This window comes from Bombina bombina, chromosome 3 (genome assembly GCF_027579735.1).
Source record: "Bombina bombina isolate aBomBom1 chromosome 3, aBomBom1.pri, whole genome shotgun sequence".
Taxonomy (NCBI): Eukaryota; Metazoa; Chordata; class Amphibia; order Anura; family Bombinatoridae; genus Bombina; species Bombina bombina.
This window is the reverse complement of record NC_069501.1, coordinates 1,124,720,353-1,124,738,743: the sequence shown is the minus strand read 5'-3', so window position 1 is coordinate 1,124,738,743 and position 18,391 is coordinate 1,124,720,353. Positions and strand designations below refer to the sequence as shown.

The 18,391-nt window shown below is 40.4% G+C and overlaps 1 protein-coding gene across 1 annotated transcript in view; it reads right to left on the bottom strand.

Moving 5' to 3' along the window:
• USP12 (ubiquitin specific peptidase 12) overlaps nucleotides 1-18,391 on the bottom strand; it is a 353,283-nt gene that overhangs the window by 68,351 nt on the left and 266,541 nt on the right. The window contains exon 4 of the mRNA XM_053705571.1: nucleotides 8,951-9,148. Within this exon, the coding sequence (XP_053561546.1) occupies nucleotides 8,951-9,148 (198 nt within the window). The remainder of the gene's footprint in view (nucleotides 1-8,950; nucleotides 9,149-18,391) is intronic.

Below are 18,391 nucleotides of genomic sequence, written 5' to 3'. Positions count from 1 at the left end.
CAGTGGCAGGTTTCTTGGCCTGCTTTCCCTTGTTCCAGCCTTGCATTGGTCTCCAAGCTGGCTTGGCTTGAGAAGTATTACCCTCTTGCTTAGAGGACGTAGCACTTTGGGCTGGTCCATTTCTACGAAAGGGACGAAAATTAGGTTTATTTTTTGCCTTGAAAGGCCGATCCTGAGGAAGGGCGTGGCCCTTACCCCCAGTGATATCAGAGATAATCTCTTTCAAGTCAGGGCCAAACAGCGTTTTCCCCTTGAAAGGAATGTTAAGTAGTTTGTTCTTGGAAGACGCATCAGCTGACCAAGATTTCAACCAAAGCGCTCTGCGCGCCACAATAGCAAACCCAGAATTCTTAGCCGCTAACCTAGCCAATTGCAAAGTGGCGTCTAGGGTGAAAGAATTAGCCAATTTGAGAGCATTGATTCTGTCCATAATCTCCTCATAAGGAGGAGAATCACTATCGACCGCCTTTATCAGCTCATCGAACCAGAAACATGCGGCTGTAGCTACAGGGACAATGCATGAAATTGGTTGTAGAAGGTAACCCTGCTGAACAAACATCTTTTTAAGTAAACCTTCTAATTTTTTATCCATAGGATCTTTGAAAGCACAACTATCCTCTATGGGTATAGTGGTGCGTTTGTTTAAAGTGGAAACCGCTCCCTCGACCTTGGGGACTGTCTGCCATAAGTCCTTTCTGGGGTCGACCATAGGAAACAATTTTTTAAATATGGGGGGAGGGACGAAAGGAATACCGGGCCTTTCCCATTCTTTATTAACAATGTCCGCCACCCGCTTGGGTATAGGAAAAGCTTCTGGGAGCCCCGGGACCTCTAGGAACTTGTCCATTTTACATAGTTTCTCTGGAATGACCAACTTGTCACAATCATCCAGAGTGGATAATACCTCCTTAAGCAGAATGCGGAGATGTTCCAACTTAAATTTAAACGTAATCACATCAGGTTCAGCTTGTTGAGAAATGTTCCCTGAATCAGTAATTTCTCCCTCAGACAAAACCTCCCTGGCCCCATCAGACTGGGTTAGGGGCCCTTCAGAACCATTATTATCAGCGTCGTCATGCTCTTCAGTATCTAAAACAGAGCAGTCGCGCTTACGCTGATAAGTGTTCATTTTGGCTAAAATGTTTTTGACAGAATTATCCATTACAGCCGTTAATTGTTGCATAGTAAGGAGTATTGGCGCGCTAGATGTACTAGGGGCCTCCTGAGTGGGCAAGACTCGTGTAGACGAAGGAGGGAATGATGCAGTACCATGCTTACTCCCCTCACTTGAGGAATCATCTTCGGCATCATTGTCATTGTCACATAAATCACATTTATTTAAATGAATAGGAATTCTGGCTTCCCCACATTCAGAACACAGTCTATCTGGTAGTTCAGACATGTTAAACAGGCATAAACTTGATAACAAAGTACAAAAAAACGTTTTAAAATAAAACCGTTACTGTCACTTTAAATTTTAAACTGAACACACTTTATTACTGCAATTTCGAAAAAACATGAAGGAATTGTTCAAAATTCACCAAATTTTCACCACAGTGTCTTAAAACCTTAAAAGTATTGCACACCAAATTTGGAAGCTTTAACCCTTAAAATAACGGAACCGGAGCCGTTCTTAACTTTAACCCCTTTACAGTCCCTGGTATCTGCTTTGCTGAGACCCAACCAAGCCCAAAGGGGAATACGATACCAAATGACGCCTTCAGAAAGTCTTTTCTAAGTATCAGAGCTCCTCTCACATGCGACTGCATGTCATGCCTCTCAAAAACAAGTGCGCAACACCGGCGCGAAAATGAGGCTCTGCCTATGATTTGGGAAAGCCCCAGAGAATAAGGTGTCTAAAACAGTGCCTGCCGATATTATTATATCAAAATACCCAGAATAAATGATTCCTCAAGGCTAAATATGTGTTAATAATGAATCGATTTAGCCCAGAAAAAGTCTACAGTCTTAATAAGCCCTTGTGAAGCCCTTATTTACGATCTTAATAAACATGGCTTACCGGATCCCATAGGGAAAATGACAGCTTCCAGCATTACATCGTCTTGTTAGAATGTGTCATACCTCAAGCAGCAAGAGACTGCTCACTGTTCCCCCAACTGAAGTTAATTGCTCTCAACAGTCCTGTGTGGAACAGCCATGGATTTTAGTGACGGTTGCTAAAATCATTTTCCTCATACAAACAGAAATCTTCATCTCTTTTCTGTTTCTGAGTAAATAGTACATACCAGCACTATTTCAAAATAACAAACTCTTGATTGAATAATAAAAACTACAGTTAAACACTAAAAAACTCTAAGCCATCTCCGTGGAGATGTTGCCTGTACAACGGCAAAGAGAATGACTGGGGTAGGCGGAGCCTAGGAGGGATCATGTGACCAGCTTTGCTGGGCTCTTTGCCATTTCCTGTTGGGGAAGAGAATATCCCACAAGTAAGGATGACGCCGTGGACCGGACACACCTATGTTGGAGAAAAACCCTGAAATTATAAGCAGAAGAATCAAACTGAAACAGCTGCCTGAAGAACTTTTCTACCAAAAACTGCTTCTGAAGAAGAGAAAATATCAAAATGGTAGAATTTAGTAAAAGTATGCAAAGAAGACCAAGTTGCTGCTTTGCAACTTAAAGACCAGGAAGTAGAAACTGACCTAGTAGAATGAGAGGTAATCCTTTGAGGCAGGGATTTACCTGACTCCAAATAAGCATGATGAATCAAAAGCTTTAACCAAGATGCCAAAGAAATGGCAGAAGGCTTCTGACCTTTCCTAGAACCAGAAAAGATAACAAATAGACTAGAAGTCTTTCTGAAATCTTTAGTAGCTTCAAAAGCTCTTACCACATCCAAAGAATGTAAGGATCTTTCCAAAGCATTCTTAGGATTAGGACACAAGGAAGGGACAAGAATTTCTCTACTAACGTTGTTGGAATTCACAACAACTTTAGGTAAAAATTTAAATGAAGTCCGCAAAACCACCTTATCCTGATGAAAAATCAGAAAAGGAGACTCACAAGAAAGAACAGATAATTCAGAAACTCTTCTAGCAGAAGAGATGGCCAAAAGGAACAATACTTTCCAAGAAAGTAATTTAATGTCCAGAGAATGCATAGGCTCAAACGGAGGAGCCTGTAAAGCCCTCAAAACCAAATTAAGACTCCAAGGAGGAGAGATTGACTTAATGACAGGCTTGATACAAACCAAAGCCTTTACAAAACAATGAATATCAGGAAGATTAGCAATTTTTCTGTGGAACAGAACAGAAAGAGCAGAGATTTGTCCTTTCAAGGAACTTGCAGACAAACCCTTATCCAAACCATCCTGAAGAAACTGTAAAATTCTAGGAATTCTAAAAGAATGCCAAGAGAATTTATGAGGAGAACACCATGAAATGTAAGTCTTCCAAACTCGGTAATAAATCTATCTAGACACAGATTTACGAGCCTGCAACATAGTATTAATCACTGAGTCAGATAAACCTCTATGACTAAGCACTAGGCGTTCAATCTCCATACCTTCAAATTTAATGATTTGAGATCCTGATGGAAAAATGGGCCTTGAGATAGAAGGTCTGGCCTTAACGGAAGTGGCCAAGGTTGGCAACTGGACATCCGAACAAGATCCACATACCAAAACCTGTGTGGCCATGCTGGAGCCACTAGCAGTACAAATGAACGCTCCATTATGATTTTGGAAATCACTCTTGGAAGAAGAACTAGAGGCGGAAAGACATAAGCAGGTTGATAATTCCAAGGAATTGACAACGCATCCACTGCTTCCGCCTGAGGATCCCTGGACCTGGACAGATACCTGGGAAGTATCCTGTTTAGATGAGAAGCCATCAGATCTATTTCTGGAAACCCCCACATCTGAACAGTCTGAAAAAACACATCTGGGTGAAGAGACCATTCTCCCGGATGTATAGTCTGGCGACTGAGATAATCAGCTTCCCAATTGTCTATACCTGGGATATGGACCGCAGAGATTAGACAGGAGCTGGATTCCGCCCATGCAAGTATCCGAGATACTTCTTTCATTGCTTGAGGACTGTGAGTCCCACCTTAATGATTGACATACGCCACGGTTGTGACATTGTCGGTCTGAAAACAAATAAACGGTTCTCTCTTCAGAAGAGGCCAAAACTGAAGAGCTCTGAGAATCGCACAGAGTTTTAAAATATTGATTGGTAATCTCGCCTCTTGATATTTCCAAACCCCCTGCGCTGTCAGAGATCCCCAGACAGCTCCCCAACCTGAAAGACTTGCATCTGTTGTAATCACAGTCCAGGTTGGACGAACAAAAGAGGCCCCTTGAATTAAACAATGGTGATCTAACCACCAAGTCAGAAATAGCCGAATATTGGGATTTAAGGATATTAATTGTGATATCTTTGTATAATCCTTGCACCATTGGCTCAGCATACAAAACTGAAGAGGTCTCATGTGAAAACGAGCAAAGGGGATCGCGTCCAATGCTGCAGTCATGAAACCTAAAACCTCCATGCACATAGCTACTGAAGGGAATGACTGAGACTGAAGGTTCCGACAAGCTGAAATCAATTTCTGACGTCTTGTCTGTTAGAGACAAAGTCATGGATACTGAATCTATTTGGAATCCTAAAAAGGTTACCCTTGTCTGAGGAATCAAGGAACTTTTTGGTAAATTTATCCTCCAACCATGTCTTTGAAGAAACAACACTAGTTGATTCGTGTGAGATTCTGCAGAATGTAAAGACTGAGCAAGTACCAAGATATCGTCCAAATAAGGAAACACCGCAATACCCCGCTCTCTGATTACAGAGAGTAGGGCACCAAGAACCTTTGAAAGATCCTTGGAGCTGTTGCTAGGCCAAAAGTAAGAGCAACAAATTGGTAATGCTTGTCTACAAAAGAGAATCTCAGAAACTGATAGTGATCTGGATGAATCGGAATATGAAGATATGCATCCTGTAAGTTTATTGTGGACATATAATGCCCTTGCTGAACAAAAGGCAGAATAGTCACCATCTTAAATGATGGTATTCTTACATAACGATTCAAAATTTTTAGATCCAGAACTGGTCTGAAAGAATTCTCTTTCTTTGGAACAATGAACAGATTTGAATATATCCCTAGACCCCGTTCCGGAAAGGGAACTGGCACAATTACCCCGGATAACTCCAGGTCTGAAACACACTTCAGGAAAGCCCGAGCCTTTACTGGGTTCACTGGAATGCGTGAGAGAAAGAAACTTCTCACAGGCGGTCTTACCTTGAAACCTATTCTGTACCGTTGAGAAATAATGTTCTGAATCCAATGATTTTGGATTGAATTGATCCAAACATCTTTGTAAAATCTTAGTCTGCCCCCTACTAGCTGCGCTGGAATGAGGGCCGCACCTTCATGCGGACTTGGGGGCTGATTTTGATTTTTTAAATGGCTTGGATTTATTCCAGACTGGAGAAGGCTTCCAATTGGAAACCGTTCCTTTAGGGGAAGGGTCAGGTTTCTGTTCCTTATTCTGACGAAATGAACGAAAACGGTTAGCAGCCCTAAATTTACCCTTTGATTTTTTATCCTGAGGCAAAAAGACTCCCTTCCCCCCAGTGACAGTTGAAATAATAGAATCCAACTGAGAACCAAATAATTTATTACCTTGGAAAGAAAGAGATAGCAACGTTGACTTAGAAGTCATATCCGTATTCCAAGATTTAAGCCATAAAGCTCTTCTAGCTAAAATAGCTGAAGACATATACCTGACATCAATTCTAATGATATCAAAAATGGCATCACAAATGAAATTATTAGCATGTTGAATTAGCTTAACAATGCTATACACATTAGGATCTGGTACTTGTTGTGTAAAGTTTCCAACCAAAAAGTTGAAGCCGCAGCAACATCAGCCAAAGAAATAGCAAGCCAAAGAAGATGACCTGAACATAAATAAGCCTTACTTAGATAAGATTCAAGCTTCCTATCTAAAGGATCTTTAAAAGTAGTACTATTTGCCGTAGGAATAGTAGTACGCTTTGCAAGAGTTGAGATTGCCTCATCAAATTTGGGGATCTTTTCCCAAAACTCCAATCTATCAGTCGGCAAAGGGTACAGTTTCTTAAACCTTGAAGGAGTAAATGAAGTACCCAGACTATTCCATTCCCTAGAAATGACATCTGAAATAGCATCAGGAACTGGAAAAACCTCTGGAATAACTACATGAGGTTTAAAAACCAAATTTAAATGTTTACTGGTTTTAATATTAAGAGGACTAGTCTCCTCCATATCTAATGCAATCAACACCTCTTTTAATAAAGAACGAATATACTCCATTTTAATTAAATATGAAGATTTGTCAGTGTCAATATATGAGGCAGAATCTTCTGAACCAGATAGATCCTCATCAGAGAAAGATAATTCAGAATGCTGTCTGTCATTTAAAAATTCATTGAATTTATGAGAAGTTTTAAAAGACCTTTTACGTTTATTAGAAGGTGGTATAACAGACAGGGCCTTCTGAATAGAATTAGAAACAAATTCTCTCACATTAACAGGAATATCCTGAACATTAGATGTTGAAGGAACAACAACAGGTAATGGATTACTACTAATGGAAATATTGTCTGCATTTGAAAGTTTATCATGACAACTAACACAAACTATAGCCGGAGGAACAGTTACCACAAGTTTACAACAAATGCACTTCGCTTTAGTAGAACCAACATCAGGCAGCAGCATTCCAGAAGTAGATTCTGAGACAGGGTCAGATTGAGACATCTTGCAATATATAATAGAAAAAACAACATATAAAGCAAAATGATCAATTTCCTTATATGACAGTTTCAGGAATGGGAAAAAATGCAAACAGAATAAGCCTCTGGAAACCAGAAGCAAAATGAAATAAGGACTTAAATAATGTAAAAAATCTGGCGCCAAGTATGACGCCCACAACTGACAAATTATTTTTTGGCGCCAAGAACGTCTGCAACAAACACGAGCGTCATAGATGACGCAACTACGTGAAAACTCTCGGCACCAACTAAGACGCCGGAAATGACTAAATTACGTCAACAAACTTAATTCTCACGCCAAAAAAGACGCAATAAATTATAGCATTTTATGCTCCCGCGAGACTAACAGCCCGCAATTTAGAAAAGAAAGTCCATTTGAAAAATTTTCAGGTAAGAAATAATTTTCTTTTTTTTTTCCATATGCATTTCCCAAAATGAAACCGACTGTCTGTAAGAAGGAAATATACCGATTAACCTGAATCATGGCAAATATAAGTATAAAACATATATTTAGAACTTTACATATAAAGTGCCAAACCATAGCTGAGTGTGTCATAAATAAAAGAAAACATACTTACCAAACATAACGTAGATAGCCAAACCAGTACTGAAAAGAGAATCAGTAGAGGTAATGGTATATAAGAGTATATCGTCGATCTGAAAAGGGAGGTAGGAGATGAATCCCTACGACCGATAACAGAGAACCTATTAAATAGATCCCCGTTAGGATGACCATTGCATTCAATAGGTAATACTCCCTTCACATCCCTCTGTCATTCACTGCACTCTGAGAGGAACACATGCTGAGAAGCGCATATCAACGTAGAAATCTAGCACAAACTTACTTCACCACCTCCATAGGAGGCAAAGTTTGTAAAACTGAATTGTGGGTGTGGTGGGGGGTGTATTTATAGGCATTTTGAGGTTTGGGAAACTTTGCCCCTCCTGGTAGGAATGTATATCCCAACGTCACTAGCTCATGGACTCTTGCCAATTACATGAAAGAAAAGGCCTATGAACTGCAGTATCAATAGGCACTAAACCTGCAACTCACAAACATCCAGCCAAAAAATAAATTAGGACTAGATTACAAGTGGAGCGCAAAATATCGGGAAAGCTCCACTGAATAATACAAGTTAGCCATAATGCGAACGTTGCTGGGAAGCATTGCACTCACAAGAGCGCGCCTTCCATAGGTTCCAATAGGAGCCTCGTTCTCATGCCGTGAGACACAATACACATAAACGTATGTATATAAGCATATACATATATATTTACAGGGAAAACAGTTTTTTTTCAGTGCCGTTTTTTTTTTCCCTGACACCCTACAGCCGCCAACATTATTAAAAACTAAAAATGCTACTATGTTTATTCTTTAATAAAGTATGTTACACTGTATTTTGGGGGGTTTTGGGGCATATTTATAAAATTAACCTGATCTCTGTTATCCCCAACTTGCTTTTCACTGGACGTACTATGTATACTCTGTCCAATGCAACAGGGAACTCTGGCTAAGATATGCAAATTACATATACAATATCTCAAGCTTTTTGCTTTCAAGTACTATTTGGACCATACACCCCCTTTATGGTTTGGATGCAGCAATAAAAACACTTCTAGATTTCTAGAAAATAAATTTACCGACACAGACAGACACAGATATTTATATACTTTTTTACTGCATAAACACCACCACAAAATTTTCAATATAAAAATGTCACAATGGCCACAAACGTACAAGTAAGTGTCCAACACCTCTAAGTCCAGCTGGTGCACGCTATAGGGTTCTGCACACCACTAAACAATGTATTCCAAAAGAGTAGCAGTACCACTTCTTTACTGTATCAAAACAAATATTTAGAACATCACCTTTACAAACAAATCACAATCATGTTGACAACATGATTGAGATTTGTTTGTAAAGGTAATGTCCTAAATAAATCCATTTGAAAGAATGCTGCTACTCTTTTGAAATACAATAGCCACAATATTGCAAGCCCTATCTCAAGAGGGCTAGTGAAGTGCAAGGATTAGGGTTGGGAACCTGACACTAATGGGAGCCATTGCTATAGTGCTACAAGAGCCAACAGCTTGATATCTGAATTATTTAACATTAAACAGTGTTTCAAGTAGGGGAAAAGACAAATGAACAAGTATTATATTTGACAAATTACCTTCCACAGTGAACTACCACAGCTACAAGGTCATACATTCTGTCCGGATTGGTAGCATCTCCAGATGTATTAAAAAGTCGAAGCTCCAAAGGAAAAACTACCCTGTATGAAAGTTTTGTATATCGATGAAGTTGATCCATGTACTTAAACCTCTTTAAATGAAGAGCTAGAATCATAGGCAGCTTTTTTACTTTCATTCTGCAATTAGAAATGCAAAGAGTAAAATTTAAAAAAGGAATGCATACTTTATAAGGGGTGTATTTTTAAAAGAAGCCCTAGACAAAGACTGGAATATTCTCTTCTTCCAAACCCGTCCATCTGCAATCATAATACAATTTGCCACAAAACTTGCTTTCTCAGGCACAGTAATAAAATAATAAACATTCATTATTGTACAGAAAACAAAACTACAGCTAATTTTTTTTTATTTTTTTTTACTAGTTTACACAAGAAAATAATTCTTAGACAAGTTAGTAAAGCTAATCTTCAGGAGAAAAAAATAAAAAAATTCAGAGAAGATAAAGTTTTTTCCCTTTTCATACAGGAGAAATTGTTAGTATGCCACCTGACAGTTTCATCATATACATTGGCTAAGCGGTCACTCTATTTTATAAATGTAAATGCCATTTCAAAAACATTAATAAAGAAGCAACTTTATTAGTATTCCTTTTAAAAGTTTTAGCTATGATTTGATAAGACTGCAAAACTTTGCTCTAAAGATGTACCTAAAATTATGTTTCTTTAAAGTATTTTGAAGGGGGGGGGGGACACTATGCTTACCTGATAAATTAATTTATTTAATTACACCTGGAATTAAACCTGGCCACTAGGAGGCGGCAAAGTTTCCCAAAACTCCAAGAGTACTTAATCCCTGCCACCTCTCTGGTATGCCAGCCTTACATATAGCAAAGCAAGGAGAAGTGAAAAGGTAGGAAAGGACAAAACAGGGAAAATGAGGTGCAAACTAGAACTGCCGCCAGAAAACCACCCCAAAAAAAAGTAAATTTTGAGAAAATGGGCGGGCCTCGTGGTCTCTCACCTCCATGAAAGAAATTAAACATCAAAGTGGTAGAATTTAGTAAAGGTATGCAAGGATGACCTTGTTGCTGCCTTGCCGATTTGTTCAATTGAAGCCTCATCTTTGAAAGCCCAGAAAGAGGAAACTGATCTAGAAGAATGAGCTGTAATGCGTCTTGGGGAAGACATTCCCGCCCCACCAAGTAAGCCTTGTGAACCAAGAGATTTAACCAAACTAAACTAAAGAGATTGTAGCCTTCTGATGTTTGTGAAGACACGAGACAAACAATTAGAGGATTGTCTAAAATCCTTTGTAGCTTGTAAGTAGAATGTTAATGCTCCAACTACACCTAAATTATGTAGGAGCTTTTCTATAGAATTTTTTGGATTAGGACAAGGAGACGCAAGAAAAAAAGCAGACAATTCAGAGACTGTTCTGTCAGAAGATCTTGCTAAAAGAAATAATACCTTCTAGATAGAAGCTTATAGACTCAGATGGAGAGAGTTTGGCACTCTTTTTGTGGAATAACACAAAGTGCTGAGATCTGATCTTTTAAAGAGCCAACAGATAAACCTTTATCTAAGAACTCTAGTTAAAATGAAGAATTCTAAAGCAATGGAAATTTAAAAAATTTTCACAACAGGAAAAACAAAAAAAGTTTCCACTCTTGTGATAGATTTGTCTTGTAACAGACTTTCGATCCTGAAAAAAGGAGTTAACTACAGTATCAAAAAACAAGTTCTGCAAGGTCAAGAAACAGCTCACTTCAACCAGGAACTTTCATCAGTAATTCTGGTTGCCAACAGTCTTGGCAGCAGAACAACTAGAACTGCTTTTGCAATGCTAAATGCCGACAGCGTATGCTGTCGGCATTCAGCGATGTTGCGTATTATGTCCGCCAGACATTGGTAAATCAGCACCTAAGAGTTAGATTTCTCTTAATCTGTTGATATTGAATCTAGAATGACTCCTAGGCAAGAGACTCTTGTCCGATGAGAAAGGGAACTCTTTAGAGCATTGATTTTCCAGCCATGTTTGCGAAGAATTAACAAAAATTGAAGCAAAATTTAAAGAACTTCCTTGAAGAGTACAAACAGAGGGAGGGCAGATACCTTTAAAGGCAAGAGCAGCATTAATTTACTGGCTTGCATAAGGTGAACCATACATAAAGTGCAAAGCTGAAGTTATTCCTAGTTACAAATTTGCATTTGTGAGCACTGGATCTAAACTCTAAAAAAAAATATATGACAAACGGTGTGACTGCTCCAGTAACAGCATAAAGACAATACAGACAATATAGAGAAAGAGAAATAACCAGTTTAACATATTTATTGTGAAGACAGAAGTAAAATAATAAACAAGGTGTTAAGTAGAAGAACAGAGGTAATAGAAAGTAATAAATATGAGCAATTTCACCTTAAAACCCTCTTAAAGGACCAGTAAACAAAGTAGATTTGCATAATCAACAAATGCATGATAAAGAGACAATGCAATAGCACTTTAGTCTGAACTTCAATTTTTTTTCCTGACAATTTAAAAAACAGTTATGTCTATTTCTACTCCGCCTGTACCATGTGACAGCCATCAACCAATCACAAATGCATACACGTACCATGTGACAGCCATCAGACAGACTATCACAAATGCATATACGTTTATGCTGTGAATTCTTGCTCAGTATGAGCTGTTGAATCAAAACGTTTAAATATAAAAAGACAGTGCACATTTTGTTAATGAAAATAAATTTAAAAACAAAAATGTATGCTTACCTGATAAATTTCTTTCCGGATATAGTGAGTCCACGGCATCATCAATTACTGTTGGGAATATCACTCCTGGCCAGCAGGAGGAGGCAAAGAGCACCACAATCAAGACTGTTAAGTATCACTTTCCTTCCCACAACCCCCAGTCATTCGACTGAAGGTAAATGAAGAAAAAGAAGTAACAATGTGTAGAGGTGCCTGAGGTGTTAGTTAAACAGAACTGTCTTACTAAAAAATGGCTGGGCCGTGGACTCACTATACCCGGAAAGAAATTTATCAGGTAAGCATAAATTTAGTTTTCTTTCCTAAGATATGGTGAGTCCACGGCATCATCAATTACTGTTGGGAACCAATACCCAAGCTAGAAGACACACATGATTAGGGAGGGACAAGACCTGTAATCTAAACAGAAGGCACCACTGCTTGAAGAACCTTTCTCCCAAAAGAAGCCTCAGCCGAGTCAAAAAGTTTCACATTTAAAAAAAATGTTGAAAAAGTATGCAGAGAAGACCAAGTTGCAGCCTTGCAATCTTTTCCACAGAAGCTTCACTTTGACCAAGAAGAAGAGACAGCCCTAGTAGAATGAGCTGTAATCCTCTCAGAAGGCTGCTGTCCAGCAGTCCCATAAGATAACCAAATTAAACTTCTCAACCAGAGCGAAAAAGAAAAGTTTTCAAACCTTTACGTTTCCCAGAGAATCAAAAAGGACATAAGACTGGCGAAATTTCATAGTCGCCTGTAATTAAAAAAACTTTAATCATGCACAACATCCAAGTTGAGCAACAACAGTCCTTATGAGAAGAAGGATGACGACAGAGAAGGAATCACAATTTCCTGATTAACATATATGTCCGGAACCACCATAGTTAGGAAGAACTTCCTTATTGACAATAAAGAGAAGATAAGGTGAATCACACTGCAAGGCTGAGAATTCCGAAACTCTCTGAGCAGAAAATATAGCAATAAGAAACGAAACCTTCCAAGATAAATTAATATCTATGGAATGCAATGGCTCAAACTGAGCCTGCTGTAAAACTTTAAGAACAAAGCTAAAGCTCCTTGAAAGAGCAACAGACTTAAACACAAGCCTAATTCTGATCAAGGCCTGACAAAAAGATTGCACATCTGGCACTTCTGCCAGACACTAATGTAGCAAAAAGAAAATGCAGAAATCTGACCCTCCAGGGTAGTGACTAATAAACCCTTCTCTAGACCGTCCTGGAAAAAGACAAAAAAATTCTAGGAATCCTGATCCTACTCCAAAAGTAGCCTTTGGATTCACACCAAAAGAGATATACGCCATAACTTATGGCAAATCTCTCTAGTATCAGGCTTACAAGCATGAATCATGGTCTCAAAGACCGACCTAGAAAAAACATAATTTATGCTTACCTGATAAATTCCTTTCTTCTGTAGTGTGATCAGTCCACGGGTCATCATTACTTCTGGGATATTAACTCCTCCCCAACAGGAAGTGCAAGAGGATTCACCCAGCAGAGCTGCATATAGCTCCTCCCCTCTACGTCACTCCCAGTCATTCGACCAAGGACCAACGAGAAAGGAAAAGCCAAGGGTGAAGTGGTGACTGGAGTATAAATTAAAAAATATTTACCTGCCTTAAAACAGGGCGGGCCGTGGACTGATCACACTACAGAAGAAAGGAATTTATCAGGTAAGCATAAATTATGTTTTCTTCTGTTAAGTGTGATCAGTCCACGGGTCATCATTACTTCTGGGATACCAATACCAAAGCAAAAGTACACGGATGACGGGAGGGATAGGCAGGCTCTTTATACAGAAGGAACCACTGCCTGAAGAACCTTTCTCCCAAAAATAGCCTCCGATGAAGCAAAAGTGTCAAATTTGTAAAATTTGGAAAAAGTATGAAGCGAAGACCAAGTTGCAGCCTTGCAAATCTGTTCAACAGAGGCCTCATTCTTAAAGGCCCAAGTAGAAGACACAGCTCTAGTGGAATGAGCTGTAATCCTTTCAGGAGGCTGCTGTCCAGCAGTCTCATAAGCTAAACGAATTATGCTACGAAGCCAAAAAGAAAGAGAGGTAGCAGAAGCTTTTTGACCTCTCCTCTGCCCAGAGTAAACGACAAACAGAGAAGACGTTTGTCGAAATTCCTTAGTTGCCTGTAAGTAAAATTTTAGAGCACGGACTACATCCAGGTTGTGCAGTAGACGTTCCTTCTTCGAAGAAGGATTTGGGCATAAAGAAGGAACAACAATCTCTTGATTGATATTCCTGTTAGTAACTACCTTAGGTAAGAACCCAGGTTTAGTACGCAGAACTACCTTATCCGAATGAAAAATCAAATAAGGAGAATCACAATGTAAGGCTGATAACTCAGAGACTCTTCGAGCCGAGGAAATAGCCATTAAAAATAGAACTTTCCAAGATAACAACTTTATATCAATGGAATGAAGGGGTTCAAACGGAACGCCCTGTAAAACATTAAGAACAAGGTTTAAACTCCATGGTGGAGCAACCGTTTTAAACACAGGCTTAATCCTGGCCAAAGCCTGACAAAAAGCCTGGACGTCAGGAACTTCTGACAGACGTTTGTGTAACAGAATGGACAGAGCTGAGATCTGTCCCTTTAATGAACTAGCGGATAAACCCTTTTCTAAACCTTCTTGTAGAAAAGACAATATCCTAGGAATCCTAACCTTACTCCAAGAGTAACCTTTGGATTCACACCAATATAGGTATTTACGCCATATCTTATGGTAAATCTTTCTGGTAACAGGTTTCCTAGCCTGTATTAAGGTATCAATAACTGACTCAGAAAACCCACGTCTTGATAAAATCAAGCGTTCAATTTCCAAGCAGTCAGCTTCAGAGAAGTTAGACTTTGATGTTTGAAGGGACCCTGTATCAGAAGGTCCTGTTTCAGAGGTAGAGACCAAGGTGGACAGGATGACATGTCCACCAGATCTGCATACCAAGTCCTGCGTGGCCATGCAGGTGCTATTAGAATCACTGATGCTCTCTCTTGTTTGATTCTGGCAATCAATCGAGGAAGCATCGGGAAGGGTGGAAACACGTAAGCCATCCTGAAGTCCCAAGGTGCTGTCAGGGCATCTATCAGGACTGCTTCTGGATCCCTGGATCTGGACCCGTAACGAGGAAGCTTGGCGTTCTGTCGAGACGCCATGAGATCTATCTCTGGTTTGCCCCAACGTCGAAGTATTTGGGCAAAGACCTCCGGATGAAGTTCCCACTCCCCCGGATGAAAAGTCTGACGACTTAAGAAATCCGCCTCCCAGTTCTCCACTCCCGGGATGTGGATTGCCGACAGGTGGCAAGAGTGAGACTCTGCACAGCGAATTATCTTTGATACTTCCATCATAGCTAGGGAGCTTCGTGTCCCTCCCTGATGGTTGATGTAAGCTACAGTCGTGATGTTGTCCGACTGAAACCTGATGAAACCCCGCGTTGTCAACTGGGGCCAAGCCAGGAGGGCATTGAGAACTGCTCTCAATTCCAGAATGTTTATTGGCAGGAGACTCTCCTCCTGACTCCATTGTCCCTGAGCCTTCAGAGAATTCCAGACGGCACCCCAACCTAGAAGGCTGGCGTCTGTTGTTACAATTGTCCAGTCTGGTCTGCTGAATGGCATCCCCCTGGACAGATGTGGCCGAGAAAGCCACCAAAGAAGAGAATTTCTGGTCTCTTGATCCAGATTCAGAGAAGGGGATAAGTCTGAGTAATCCCCATTCCACTGACTTAGCATGCACAGTTGCAGTGGTCTGAGGTGTAGGCGTGCAAAGGGTACTATGTCCATTGCCGCTACCATTAAGCCGATTACCTCCATGCATTGAGCCACTGACGGGTGTTGAATGGAATGAAGGGTGCGGCAAGCACTTTGAAGTCTTGTTAACCTGTCCTCTGTCAGGTAAATCTTCATTTTTACAGAATCTATAAGAGTCCCCAGGAAGGGAACTCTTGTGAGTGGAACGAGTGAACTTTTCTTTTCGTTCACCTTCCATCCATGTGACCTTAGAAATGCCAGTACTAACTCTGTATGAGACTTGGCAGTTTGAAAGCTTTAAGCTTGAATCAGAATGTCGTCTAGGTATGGAGCTACCGAGATTCCCTGCGGTCTTAGTACCGCCAGAAGAGCACCCAGAACCTTTGTGAAGATTCTTGGAGCTGTAGCCAATCCGAATGGAAGAGCTACAAACTGGTAATGCCTGTCTAGGAAGGCAAACCTTAGGTACCGGTAATGATCTTTGTGAATCGGTATGTGAAGGTAAGCATCTTTTAAATCTACAGTGGTCATGTACTGACCCTCTTGGATCATAGGTAAAATTGTCCGAATAGTCTCCATCTTGAACGATGGAACTCTTAGGAACTTGTTTAGGATCTTTAAGTCCAGGATTGGTCTGAAAGTTCCCTCTTTTTTGGGAACCACAAACAGATTTGAGTAAAACCCCTGTCCCTGTTCCGATCGTGGAACTGGGTGGATTACTCCCATTAACAAGAGCTCTTGTACGCAGCGTAGAAACGCCTCTTTCTTTGTCTGGATTGTTGACAACCTTGACAGATGAAATCTCTCTCTTGGAGGAGAGTATTTGAAGTCCAGAAGGTATCCCTGAGATATTATTTCTAGCGCCCAGGGATCCTGGACATCTCTTGCCCAAGCCTGGGCGAAGAGAGAAAGCCTGCCCCCCACTAGATCCGATCCCGGATCGGGGGCCCTCAATTCATGCCGTTTTAGGGGCAGCAGTAGGTTTCCTGGTCTGCTTGCCCTTGTTCCAGGACTGGTTAGGTTTCCAGCCTTGTCTGTAGCGAGCAACAGCTCCTTCCTGTTTTGGTGCAGAGGAAGTTGATGCTGCTCCTGCTTTGAAATTACGAAAGGAACGAAAATTAGACTGTCTAGTCTTAGTTTTGGCTTTGTCCTGAGGCAGGGCATGGCCTTTACCTCCTGTAATGTCAGCGATAATCTCTTTCAACCCGGGCCCGAATAAGGTCTGCCCTTTGAAAGGTATATTAAGCAATTTAGACTTAGAAGTAACATCAGCTGACCAGGATTTTAGCCACAGCGCCCTGCGTGCCTGAATGGCGAATCCTGAATTCTTCGCCGTAAGTTTAGTTAGATGTACTACGGCCTCCGAAATGAATGAATTAGCTAGTTTAAGGACTCTAAGCCTGTCCGTAATGTCGTCCAGAGTAGCTGAACTAATGTCCTCTTCCAGAGACTCAATCCAGAACGCCGCTGCAGCCGTGATCGGCGCAATGCATGCAAGGGGTTGCAATATAAAACCTTGTTGAACAAACATTTTCTTAAGGTAACCCTCTAATTTTTTATCCATTGGATCTGAAGAAGCACAGCTATCCTCCACCGGGATAGTGGTACGCTTAGCTAAAGTAGAAACTGCTCCCTCTACCTTAGGGACCGTTTGCCATAAGTCCCGTGTGGTGGCGTCTATTGGAAATATTTTTCTAAATATCGGAGGGGGTGAGAACGGCACACCGGGTCTATCCCACTCCTTAGAAACAATTTCAGTAATTCTCTTAGGTATAGGAAAAACCTCAGTACTCGTCGGTACCGCAAAATATTTATCCAACCTACACATTTTCTCTGGTATTGCAACTGTGTTACAATCATTCAGAGCCGCTAACACCTCCCCTAGTAATACACGGAGGTTTTCCAGTTTAAATTTAAAATTTGAAATATCTGAATCCAGTCTGTTTGGATCAGAACCGTCACCCACAGAATGAAGTTCTCCGTCCTCATGTTCTGCAACCTGTGACGCAGTGTCTGACATGGCCCTAATATTATCAGCGCACTCTGTTCTCACCCCAGAGTGATCACTCTTACCTCTTAGTTCTGGTAATTTAGCCAAAACTTCAGTCATAACAGAAGCCATATCCTGTAATGTGATTTGTAATGGCCGGCCAGATGTACTCGGCGCTACAATATCACGCACCTCCCGAGCGGGAGATGCAGGTACTGGCACGTGAGGCGAGTTAGTCGGCATAACTCTCCCCTCGTTGTTTGGTGAAATTTGTTCAATTTGTACAGATTGACTTTTATTTAAAGTAGCATCAATACAGTTAGTACATAAATTTCTATTGGGCTCCACTTTAGCATTGCAACAAATGACACAGGCATCTTCCTCTGAATCAGACATGTTTAACACACTAGCAAATAAACTTGCAACTTGGAATACAATTCAATTAGAATAATATTAAAAACGTACTGTGCCTTTAAGAAGCACAGAAAATCTATGACAGTTGAAAATTAATAAATTGAAACAGTTATAGCCTCAATCCTTGTAAACAACACAACTTTAGCAAAGGTTTAATCCCAATAGCAAAGATAACAAATTCTGAAAGCAGGAAACAATTACAGAATAAACGTTTTTTATCACAGTCAACTATAATTCTCACAGGTCTGCTGAGAGAAATTACCTCCCTCAAAATAAGTTTGAAGACCCCTGAGTTCTGTAGAGATGAACCGGATCATGCAGGAAATACAATGAGCTGCTGACTGAAATAACTGATGCATAGAAAAGGCGCCAAAAAACGGCCCCTCCCCCTCACACACAGCAGTGAGAGAGAACAGAAACTGTCAGAAAAAGATTAAGCAACTGCCAAGTGGAAAAATGGTGCCCAAACATTTATTCACTCAGTACCTCAGCAAAT